Raw genomic sequence first — 12,952 nt, 5'->3', positions numbered from 1 at the left:
GCTAAAGCATTTCAGGGAGATTGTGAAAGCAACACCTATGAGCACGGCGGTAAAGTGTGTGTGTACTGCTACATCTGAGAGACGTGCCATAAAACTGACTACACCCATATGTAAATGAGCCCCAAAGCAGTGGTTGATGAAAACACAATTAAACTCTTCAGAAAATGCATGTACCCGTAGGGATCACTGTGCCTTATATAACCAATGCATGGAAATTATACTGATTCCATTTGAATGTAAACATTTTTTTTTTTTTATACTATAACTGCTTCATATTTGGGGGTAAGGTGCAATCAGGGAGATTGCTAGGCTCTTCAGTGAGTCAAGGAGATTGCTACTATTTCAGGGAGTTGGCAAGTATGCTTAATGTACTTATCCATTTGTCACGCTCCTGATCACACTACCAGTATACACTGATTAACTGTATGAGATAAACTGTCTTAAGGGGCTTATCCATTAGCAGATAAATTTGAACGATGAACGATTTATCGTTCAGTCGTTCAATTTATCTACTAATGGATAGGCTCTGAACGATAAAAATATGCATTCCCGTGGGCTGACAAATTGGGTCTTTTGTCTATGCAAACTTGTTGGTCAATTATCGTTTATTGCTGACAGATATTAGAAATACGACAAACGATTTTTTTAATGAAAATGAATAGAAACATAAAAAAAAAAATCCACTCCCAGAATGATGTCATGCAATATCGTTCATCGTTTGCAAAAATCTGTCATGTACATGACAGATATCTGTCACAGCAGCCTCAGGAATTTTCAAAAGATAAATCTTTTGTCTTTCAGAAAAATCTGCTAATGGATAGGCCCCTTTAGTCCCTTGTATCACTAGTTCTCAATGCAGAAGCTGCAGCCAGACTGAGAAGACGACACAGAGACACTACAAGACAAGTCTGAACTTGCCAGTTGCAGGGTTAGTGCAAGAAGGGTTCAACTGCCGTACTTAATATTTTTTTTACTCCTTTTGCCATAGGCTTCCCAAAATAAAACAAACCAAAGAGAGATTGTATTTAACTGTATAATATACTTACCTACTTTTTTGTAATCCTTTACGGGAGCAGCCAGAGAGGACCTGCTGCTCCAAGCTTCAGGGAACAGGGTCAGACTATAGTCATCATTAGCCTACGCCCCTTTTAAAGGAAAACTCCGCGATTTGCAGGTCTGTGTGGAGGGGGCGGGGCTAAAGGATGCAAATTTGCGTTATTTAGCCCTGCCCCCTCCCTACGGATCCGCAGATTTCTCGGAGAACCTCCACATCCTGCCCACTTCACTAGGAAGTGGGTGGGATGAGGGATATCCGCCTACTATTCTGGGGGTTACCCAAAAAATCGGGAGCCTCGCGCAACTCCCAGGAGAGTAGGCAAGTAAGCTGTATAACATACTTTATGTACAAAAAAAATTCAACTTTTTTTTTTAGATATTCAAGTTCAAAGGTCACATCATGTGACCTTGAAATGTAGAAGCCAATATTTAAATATAAAACTTTTTTTAAATGAAAATTATGGTCCCTTAGCTTTAAAACAAGACCAACAAGAAAGTTCTACCACAATTAGAAGCAAAGTTATGATTCATTTTAATTGACCTTGCAAGCATAAATTGTACATTATTTGTCATGTTTGCAACCCTGTTGTATGAACACTGTGTCACTGAGGGCTAAAATTTTACATGCAAGTTACTTTATGAGTACCCATACTTACCGACTTTCTTTCACTCCTTTCCAGGAGCAGCCGGAGAGGACCATCTTCTATCTGCTTCGGGGGGACTATAGCCGGCATTAGGTCCCGCCCCTCCCTGCGGACCCGCAAATTTCACGGAAAATCTCCCCATCCTGCCCACGTCACTAGGAAGTGGGCAGGATGCGGGAGAAATGCCTACTATTTCTGGGGTGCGCTGGATTACCTGAAAAATCGTGAGCCTCCCGCGACTCCCGGGAGAGTAGGCAAGTATGTGTTTACCATCCTACAAAATTTCATGAAGACCAGAGATGGTCAGGTTGAAAAGTTACTTTCTTTTGTGATGACTTGGCATGGAACGACCCACTGTGCGCTGCCACAAGCAGCGCACAGTACCTAATGCTGGGTACACACTGACAGATATATTGGCCTTGGTCAATTGATTGGCCAATATAACGGATGCCCGTCGGCCAGTGTGTACCAGCTATATGTCTGTGAACTACGTCGTTCACAAACATATAGCGTTGAGTATGCTGCACAGCCAATGGCAGATATATCTGCGGATATATATCTGTCCATCGGGCAGTGTGTATGAGCAGTCTACCGCCCGCCCATACCCTTACAGCAGAGGCTGCGGGGAGAGGGGCAGGACACTCCCCCGGCCAGAGACAGATGATCGTCGTTCAGTGTGTATGAACAACCATCATCTGCAGATATATCTTTTCAGTTCAGTGTGTACCCAGCTTAACTATAAAACAAAGGAAAACTTACAAAGAAAAAAACAAAACCTAAGACAGCTACAAAGGGCTGGGCAGCCCCTTCAAAACGTGCCAAACTCCACAGGCACTTACACTACACTGACATGCTGAGGTTGCAGAGGAAAGGAGTTTAGAGTATAAATTTACAGGTTAGTTTTAATTTAAGTGCTAGCTCCTGCAGTGCCATCTACAACCCCTCCCCATGGTCCAGTGACCCCCAGCCTTGATGAGGGAGAAAGAGTCAATTGACTGATAATGCAATGGGCGGAATTCAATTCTTTCCAGCCCCTATCGCACCCGATGGAGCTATTCTATTCTTGTTCCTGTCGGGTGCAATCAGCTGCCAAGCGCTACATTTCAGCTCGCAGCCCCAGGGGGATGAGAGCTGAAATGTGCGAAAAGTGACATGTTTGGGCGCCCAAACATCACTTTTCGCGATCGCACCCAGCACTTTGGTCGGGTTTAGCTGCTTTACGCGGCTAAACCTGACCTCTATGGGCGCGATCAGCGTGAAAAGCTGGCACAATTGAATAGCGGCCCGCGATCTCCTGTCACTTTAGACGGGAGATGCGGGCCCGCGAAATCAATTGAATTCCGCCCAATGTGTGTGTCCAGAATAAAACTTGACATCGGTTCTCCTTCTATAAGTTTGTAAAAAAAACAGTAATAATGTACTGTATCACCGATTATAATTTCCTAAGCAACCATCTTTATTAACGTCCTTAATCAAGCAAAACGGCTGCTTCTCAGCACATTAATTCTGCAGGACCGAAGATCTAAGTGAAGTAAACACTACTTACTAATGACATAATTAATTAACACTGGGACAGCAAGAGGTAAATGGTCAAATGCAACTGAAAAACAATGGCACAGATATTGGCTGGTGAACACGGCTCAAATCCCATTGTCAACAGCTAGGAAACTGAAGAGTTTAAGCAAAGAAAAGATTCATGGATCACAAGATACAATTTCAAGTCTCATAAAAGTCCCGACATCCATATGGCAGTCCGCTTTCCGAGCAAACAAGATGTGTGACCTTACAAAAGAGAGGTTCGGATTTGCAGGTTTCAGATGATCAGGGGTGTGGAATATGGGATGTAGTTTATATGCCGGCGACGGGAAGCTGGCAGTCGAAATACTGACGCTGGAATCCCGCCGCCCGGCTAAATGCAGACGCCGATATCCCGAAGGGGATCAGAATGGCGGCGGCATCGTGACCGCCGGAATCCCAAATTAAAGATTTGAGTAAGTATCAGCGTGTTAGCCGGTGATAGGGCAGTTAGTTTTAGGGACCCCTGTGGAGAAATTATGGTTAGGCTGCGGAGAGGAGGGGTTAGGGACCACCGTGGGGAGGTTAGGGTTAGGCACCCCCCCGGGAGGGATAGGTTTAGGGTGCGAGAAGGGCAAATTAGGCACCACCGGGGGAGGTTAGGGTTAGGCACCACTAAGGGTGGGTTAGGGATAGTGGGGGGAGAGGGGAGGGATAGGGTATTTACCAACCTCCGTAGGGATCTTCAGGAGTCGGGCTTCCGGGATCGTTTATACCCAACCCATGGAATAAAATTTAACAAGCAGAAACATTTAGAGTTATGCAGCAGATTTGTTTTACCCCAAATACCCCTCATTTCATATTAGAATTTGTATATAATACATTTAGAATGGTGAATGGAGTTGTTTTATTCATAATAAAATAGTTATATGTTTGTTACATCTGAGAATGCAATTTACCATTTATATTATGCAGTCATCTAGAACAGATTAAACAGAGGCATATTTATGCCAGCTGAATAGATCACTCTATTTCATCTGTTTTGAATATAATGCCCTCTTCCCGTTTCAGAATGACCTAGAAAGGAGCCTAGAAACATAATCATATTATTAAACCTGTTTACAGGATTGACCGACCACCAAACAGATACATAACGTTTTATTTTAACAAATTTGAATCTTCTGCAATTATTGCGAAAATATGTGGATTGGGATCATGGATTGTTTTTTGTTGTTTAAAATGCAAGGGTTGTTGTTTAATTTACAAGGGTTGCAAGGCAGAATACCGAAATGACTGATCAGAGAATAAGAACTATACACTTTATTTTACATTATTCAGCACGAATACATTTCTGGTACATTTCCACTTTAATTACCAGAAGGTACCATTATTTGTTAGAAATATCAAATGTAATATATACTTTTAATTAAATGAAGGACATAACATAATGAAATTATTTACATGTAGGAGTAGCTAAACGACATTATGAAATTTATATACAAAAGAACTAATATATAATTATAGGATTATACAGAAACAGACTATAAATCACATAGGAGATATTTCTAGAAGTTCGGACGCACATGACAATCGGCAGACATAACTAATCACAAATTACAGCCCCCCGACAAACCGTGGCATGAACCAAATAAATTACTATATTCACTGATTTTCAGACCCAAGTAAAAATATTATGCAGTATCATCTGCTGTAAATTGTATGCTTGTGACAATGTCACAAACTGCACAAGTCTCACAATTGACAGAAAGAACGTTCATTACACGCAAATAAAGCAATGGGCAAAATTTACTAAGCGGCGGTTTGACGGCGGTTTCTATTCGATTCTAAACCTCAGCGGTTTGGTGGCGGGTTCTATTTTGTTCTAAACCCCGGGGGTTTGGTGGCGGTTTTGCAGCGGTTTCTAAATGACAGCCCTGTTCTATTCTATTCTAAAATGTGTTTTGACTGTGGTTTGGCGACGGTTTTGCTACCTGCAGATTTACTAAGGCCAAAACCACTGTAAAACTGCCATCGAAACACACTTTAGAATAAAATAGAACAGGGCTGTCATTTAGAAACCGCTGCAAAACCGCCACCAAACCCCCGGGGTTTAGAACAGAATAGAACCAGCTACCAAACCGTGGGGGCTTAGAATAGAATAGAAACCGCCGCTTAGTAAATTCTGCCCAATGTTTGGAGTAAAAGTGAGAAAAACACACACTAGAAATATTTCCTCTGCTTAATCTATATAACGAAATCAACTGATGATAAAAATGTCAAAATCACGTTGGCATGTAATGACAGTTGGTGTGACTCTCACCAGTGTCAATGATGCCACTTCCAGAGAGTTCCTGCATAATACATATAACAGTCTCAAAACACTTCTGTTGTTTCCCGTACTAGCTATCACATACAACCTTGTGATAAAACACTCCTGAAAAATCACCCAATAACATCAGAGCATTATCGTCAGCCAAAAATGTGTAACACCATAGCAGAAAGGAAAAAAACACATAGGGGTGCACAGGCCACATACAGAAATAAAAAATAAGGAGGTTGCAAAAAGTACAATAGCAAAGCAGAAAATAAAAAAAGGTTAATGCTAAGTATAATCGATATTCTAAAATCAAGTACGGATAAAAGTATATCATAACATTGGGCTTAACCTTTACTACACGCGCCTATCGCTGAGTCTTATTAAACAAAAACAACCACACACCCTCAGCACCCTGCAACCCTGCCCACGATCCTTCTTAAGCAAATACAAAATAATTACACTAGCCCTCTGTACAGTTTAACACACATGCTTTGTGCATTAGGTATGCATGCTTTGTGTGTTAGGTACGCTGTAGACATCCATGCTGGCCAGTGCTATTATGTGCACTGCACACAATGCGGAACTCCAAGAGCTGAGAACGGGCCCACGGAGGAGGAGGTACTAAAGTTTACAATAAAAGAGGGGAGAGAGGAGCAAGAGGGGCAGGAGAGAAACAGAGATACAGAAACAGAGGGGCAGGGGAGGGGACAACAGCAAGACTGAGGAAGGGTAAAGACAGAGGAAGTAAGAGAAACAGAGATACAGAAACAGAGGGGCAGGGGAGGGGACAACAGCAAGACTGAGGAAGGGTAAAGACAGAGGAAGTAAGAGAAACAGAGATACAGAAACAGAGGGGCAGGGGAGGGGACAACAGCAAGACTGAGGAAGGGTAAAGACAGAGAAAGTAAGAGAAACAGAGATACAGAAACAGAGGGGCAGGGGAGGGGACAACAGCAAGACTGAAGAAGGGTACAGAAAGAGGAAGTAAGAAACAGAGATACAGAAACAGAGGGGCAGGGGAGGGGACAACAGCAAGACTGAGGAAGGGTAAAGACAGAGGAAGTAAGAGAAACAGAGATACAGAAACAGAGGGGCAGGGGAGGGGACAACAGCAAGACTGAGGAAGGGTAAAGACAGAGGAAGTAAGAGAAACAGAGATACAGAAACAGAGGGGCAGGGGAGGGGACAACAGCAAGACTGAGGAAGGGTAAAGACAGAGGAAGTAAGAGAAACAGAGATACAGAAACAGAGGGGCAGGGGAGGGGACAACAGCAAGACTGAGGAAGGGTAAAGACAGAGGAAGTAAGAGAAACAGAGATACAGAAACAGAGGGGCAGGGGAGGGGACAACAGCAAGACTGAGGAAGGGTAAAGACAGAGGAAGTAAGAGAAACAGAGATACAGAACCAAAGGGGCAGGGGAGGGGACAACAGCAAGACTGAAGAAGGGTAAAGAAAGAGGAAGTAAGAAACAGAGATACAGAAACAGAGGGGCAGGGGAGGGGACAACAGCAAGACTGAGGAAGGGTAAAGACAGAGGAAGTAAGAGAAACAGAGATACAGAAACAGAGGGGCAGGGGAGGGGACAACAGCAAGACTGAAGAAGGGTAAAGACAGAGGAAGTAAGAGAAACAGAGATACAGAACCAGAGGGGCAGGAGAGGGGACAACAGCAAGACTGAGGAAGGGTAAAGACAGAGGAAGTAAGAGAAACAGAGAGAAAAATGGAGAATACAAAAAAAAAAAGAGAAAAAAAGGGAGAGAAAGGGGGAAGGGTGTCAGAGTGAGAAAGAGAAATAGAGAGTTGAGATATGGAGTAATACAGGGAAAGAGAGGAGGAGAAAAAGAGGGGATGGAGTGCTGAAGAGAGAGAGGAGGAAAGAGACCGCAGGAAAGAAAAAAACAAGCAGCGTCGGGGACACCTCTAAATAAATCTTACACCAGTTTGTGATGCTTACGTGGATGACACAAAAAGTTTGTAACATAACATTAAAACGAAGCTTATAAAACCACCGGCTATTATTATAATGTTGCACTGACTGCATAAGAAACTTAGCAGTGGACACTCTAACAGCTGTATATATGTTGCTAAAAGGACAGATGGGATATATGTGATATAATATAGTTTAGGAATGCCGTTTTTATTTAAATAAGAGAATAGAACAAGGGGAAACAAATAGAGGAACTGAAGGATGGAGACAGAAAAGTAGCATACATTTCATACAGAAGACAATATCCTGGGAAAATAACCAGGGAATGGAACAAAGAATAAACAACTATAATAATTATACGAAATGTTATACTAATACAAACTGACACACTGGTGTGGAGAATGGAATAAGCTTGCGAGCAGGGCCCTCTTACCTTTAAGTCCATCTGTTATTACCCAGTTTTGTTCTATTAATGTTGTTTCCAAGTGTAAAGCGCAACGGAATATGCTGAGCTATATAAGAAACTTATTAATAATATTATTAATAATAATAATAGTTTCCAGTGGTTGGAGAGGAAAGTGTGGTGGGTGGAATATGAATGATAAAGACAGACATGATGGGAATGGCGGATGGAAGGAGACAGGAGAAGATGTACTAAGTATACCCGTTTCATCTATCACAACGGTAATGACAGTAAATGTAATAAATAGGTCTCACTGTATTGTGAGTTTCAGATTTCTAACTGCAGAATATATGATTATTTCAAATCGTATTTTAGCTTCTAGTATCCCTCCACTTACAGATGTGTCTCACACATCTTTGCTGCAGTCGCGCTAAAAAGCCTCTCTCTGTTCAGGTCCCTTGAGACTCTGCTAGCGCCGAGCATCTTTCTTTGCCGAAAATGCGTTTAAGTTGCAATGCGTCTAGGATGCACAAGAAGATTGTGCTGATTAATTTGATATGTGACACTTGTATATCTGTGTGCGTCTTATGCTGGGTACACACTGGCAGATATATTGGGCGATCAATTGATCGACCTATGTATCATATGTCCGTCAGCCAATGTGTACCAGCGATATGTCTGTTAACGACGTCGTTCACAGACACATCGCAACGGATGTGCTGCACTGCCATTGGCAGATATATCTGTCCATCATGCTGTGTGTACGGGCAATCAGCCGACCACCCATACACTTGCAGCGGCAGCTGCGGGGAGGGAGTTTCGGCGTGACCCCCAGCCAGCAGAAAGATGATGGTTGTTCAGTGTGTATGAACAACCGTCATATGCAGATATATCTGTAGATCACTCAATCTGCAGATATACTGTATCTGCTAGGTGTGTACCCACCTTTAGTCTCTGTATCTGTATACGAAGGGCTACAATGTAGCGGCCACTGTTTTTTCACTCCCACTTCCGTTGTGCTTCATATACAGACATACAAGTGTTGCATATCAAATTAATCAGCACAGTCTGTTGGTGTGTCCGAGTCACATTGCATTGCGACTTAGACGCATGCTCGGCAAAAAAAAAAAAGACACCCAACGCTAGCAGAGTTGCATAGGACCTGGCGGCTCACTTAAGCCAGGCAAGTCGCGCTGCGTGGTGTATTGAGGCTAGATGTATGAGGACACATATTTATCAGGGATAACTGCATTTTCAGCCATAAACTAATACAGGCAAATTATAATCACCCCCTGCCATTTTTGCAGGTCAGTGGCAGAGAACATGGCAAGTCTGAGCCAAGTTGGTCTTTCTATACCTGACAAGTAGCACATGCATTAATGAACTTACTTAATGCTGTGTGGGCCCCTCTTCATAGCACACCGGTCCGGGAGCTGCTCCAATTTTCTGGACACCACTTTCAGGTATTTCTTGGTCTCTTGTACAGCCATGTTTTGCTCATGATCTGTGGAAGCCGACAACGGGAGCCCATCTCTCGCTCGAACCACTGACGCAAACAGAATGACAGACATTTCCAGCAGCGTTTATACCAAGGACTGTAAAAACAAAAAAAACAGCTAAGGTATCTGTAATCAAAAGATATTTTCAGAAACTATTATGGAAAAATACAGATGACTGATTAGAACAGTTTTATTACACAAATCAATCCTGTTTTTATCATAGTTATGGGGCCTATCCATTACCAGACTTTGTAAACAATCCGACCAAAACCAGGAGGTTTTGGTCGCATTGTTCACAAAGTCGTGTAATGGATAGCCCGCAAGGACCAGCGATCCGCGTGCATGATGGGTCCTTGCCAACCCTGACCATCTACTGAACATGCCCATCAACCTGACAATGCTCGTCAGGTTCGGCATGTTCAGAGATAGGAGGTCGGGCTCCTTTACTGAATGACGTTCAGTGAACGTCGCCCGAAGGTCTGAACGCTAGACGTTCAGTCTTTCAGGTCGCCTAGTGGATAGGCCCCTTTAGTGATGATGTTCCCACTGCAAGCTTATCAATGAGAATAAAGGCTGGAAGAAATACCCCATTGCCTGTTTAAAAGATGACTGAACTAAATGAAATTAAAAAAAGTTATTTAGCTACATTGGATTTATTTTAGAATTTTAAGGCGCTCTAATTTTTATACCGATTGAAGTCTTCACCACACTCTCTTTTTCTGTAGGGTAAGCAGACATACAATAACCCGTTCTACGATGTTAAATGAGTTTAATGAACTGTTGTTATTGAGCTTGTACCCATAATAGTTAAATGATCTGTCACTGCAAGACAGAATAAGGCCAGGTACACATCAGGACGGGCAATCGGCCCGATGGTTGATCCAATTTCCCTTGAGCCCAGAACTAACGATATTGAGCGTACACACCGTGCAATCCTTTAAGCAACAGGACAATGTAACGTGTCCTTTGATTGTATACGTTTAATCATTGCACCTGTACACACTAGAACAACCATCTTTTAAGATCACTTGGTGGGAGTAGCAAGAGGTGACGTCTAGAAGCCAAATTGGAACTACATATTGCCTGGTCATCCGGTTGAACGTACACTGTACATGATGTGCATATCGTTCACACTATATCTTCTGATTGACTGTGGAGCATGGCCAACCAGGGAATGACATAAAAAACGTGCGGGAGTGCGCAATTGTGCATACACACTACACGATATACATGATCTGTTGTTCCAATTTGACAAATCGTGCCAATGTCGCTCTAGTGTGTGCCCAGCCTAAAAAGGATCTCTCCAGACTGGTTTTCAACCTGATTATTGTATGACAGAGTTTTACTCACTTTTAATATGAGTGGCATCTTATACTATAGACTTTCAGCTTCTTCTATTGTAAAATTGATCCTGTGCCCTGCTGACCGACACGGACTGCGTTCATACATTTCCATTTCCTCTCAAGAGTACCTTTTACTTCTGAATGAATATATAAGCTGTTTATTCCTACAACCAGCTGGCACCACCAGGGGTAGGTTAGGCAACCCCCCCCCGGGAGGGTTCGGTTTAGGGTGCGGGAAGGGGAAGGTTAGGCACCACTCAGGGAGGGTTAGGGAAAGGGACAGGGGAGGGATGATATGCTTACAGCCGCCGTCAGGATTCTGCATGTTCGGGCTGCCACTGTCGGTGGCTACTGAGCCGCCGGTATTTCATACCCAACCTGTTTTTTGATTACATGCAGGGTAAATACTGGTTGCTTTTGTATGTAGCTCACCAATACTGGACAGTTTTATTTTTACATTTCAATTTAGATTGGAAATTGAACACACCCCTATCAAATCTAAAGGACCCCATACAGCTATTAATAGATTGCCCGATCCTCCGATCGTCTATGCCAACTGGCGGCCATCAATGTTCGCCGATCCGTCAGAGGATCAGGGCATTCTACATGTTAAAAGTCACCGATTTGCAAATCATGATCATATTTTAATCGTGATCTGCAAATGAGTGAAATCCAACATGTTGGATTTCACCTATTCTCCAACCCCGTCATCTGTGGGGATTACAGAACTGGCCCTTTAAAATTCACACAGGCCGGCACGTGCACTCCCGGGGGAGCCATGGCCGCCTGCAGACTGACGCCGGGGAGGAAGATGGAGGAAACAGCAGACGGTGCCGGGGATTCCCCGCCCGCTGCCGGACCTGGTATGTGCCTGCCGGTGTCCTGCACACTGTGACATTACCCCCTCCACTAGGGGTGGGCACCGAACACCCCACCAATGGCTTGCCAGGGAACTTCTGGTGAAATTTCCAAACAAGTTAAGGTGCGTCAATATCCAAAGCCATAACCCAGCAGCGTTCTTCTGGACCTTTCTAATCCACAAGGAATTGAATCGTAACTCGAGAGATTCTAGAGCCCAGAATTTGTTTCACCTCAGATTCCTCTTGATGGTACATTGGAATAGCCAAAGGAGGGTCTCAAGGTGTTGAAAATCAATTGAGAACCAGCAGTTTCAGGAGAAAGATTTGGAAAACATTCTGTATTTTAAGCATGCCAGGCAGTTTCAGACGGCACGCTACCAAGTTTATCACTTGGAGGATCTGAAAAGGGCAAATGGACCTGGGAGCGAACTTCATCATGGGCACCTTCAATAGCAGATGTTTGGTACACAACCAAAACTCAATCATCAGGACTTAGTAAAGAACCTTTATTCCTCTTCCTGTCCGCAAACAGTATTGTACCTAGAAGAGGCCTTGCACAAATTCCTCTTTTCATCTCTCCAGATATTGAGGAAACAGTTCACAGTACCCCTGGACAACTGGAAGTGAAACCGACCGGAGCACTGGTAACACAGGATGTAGACCGTACTAAATGAAGAATGGAGAGTGACTCGATACCTCATGCAACAGATTATTGTGGGCAAATTCAGCCCATGGCAACAAGGATACTCAATCTTCTTGATTGGCTGAAACATACAACAAAAAAAACTTTTCCAGATCCTGGTTTACTCGCTCCGTCTGACCCTTACTTTGAGGGTGATAGGCTGATGAGAAACTCAGGTTAACTCCAAAGCATTTACATAGTGACTGCTCTGCTGCCAACCAATGCCTCCGGACCCAGTAGGTGCATGCCGGTGTCCGGTGCGCTGAGACAATGGGGCCTTTACTTGCACTTTTTTGCTAAAAGGCCTCCATACACCACTGGCTGATTGTCGCAATTCTACGATCCCCAGATGATCAGTGAAATCCAACATGTTTTGATTGTGAATTGCAAATCGATGACTTTTAATATGTAGAATTTCACAGATCCTCCAACAGATCGGCGAACATCGATGGCTGCCGTTCGGCATTTTCGACTGGCAGATCGGTGTTTCTGATCCAATCGGAGGATCGGGCAATATGTCTGCTTGTGTATGGGCCTCTTACTCAACTTAAAATCAGCCCTATTGTACAATTTCACATTTATCCTTTGGGTCGAGACAGAGTAGCAACTGCATTATTATAACACACTAAAAAATGAAATACGTGTTTAAATAAATGGTCTTTTTATGCTCTGTAATGTTGGCTGATGATACATACTATGATTTTA

At 43.3% G+C, this 12,952-nt stretch overlaps 1 protein-coding gene across 3 annotated transcripts in view; it reads right to left on the bottom strand.

Annotated features, from left to right (window-relative positions):
- Positions 1-12,952, bottom strand: part of SEC22A (SEC22 homolog A, vesicle trafficking protein) — a 53,379-nt gene that overhangs the window by 22,480 nt on the left and 17,947 nt on the right. For all 3 annotated transcript variants that reach the window (XM_088460733.1, XM_088460734.1, XM_088460732.1), the window contains one exon: positions 9,253-9,458. In XM_088460733.1, coding sequence (XP_088316859.1) covers positions 9,253-9,434 — 182 coding nt within the window. In that variant the 5' untranslated portion in view covers positions 9,435-9,458. The remainder of the gene's footprint in view (positions 1-9,252; positions 9,459-12,952) is intronic.

Source organism: Taudactylus pleione, unplaced genomic scaffold (assembly GCF_031769625.1).
Source record: "Taudactylus pleione unplaced genomic scaffold, aTauple2 ptg000977l, whole genome shotgun sequence".
NCBI classification, from domain to species: Eukaryota; Metazoa; Chordata; class Amphibia; order Anura; family Myobatrachidae; genus Taudactylus; species Taudactylus pleione.
The sequence above is the reverse complement of the archived record's forward strand: the minus strand, read 5'-3'. Positions and strand labels throughout refer to the sequence as shown.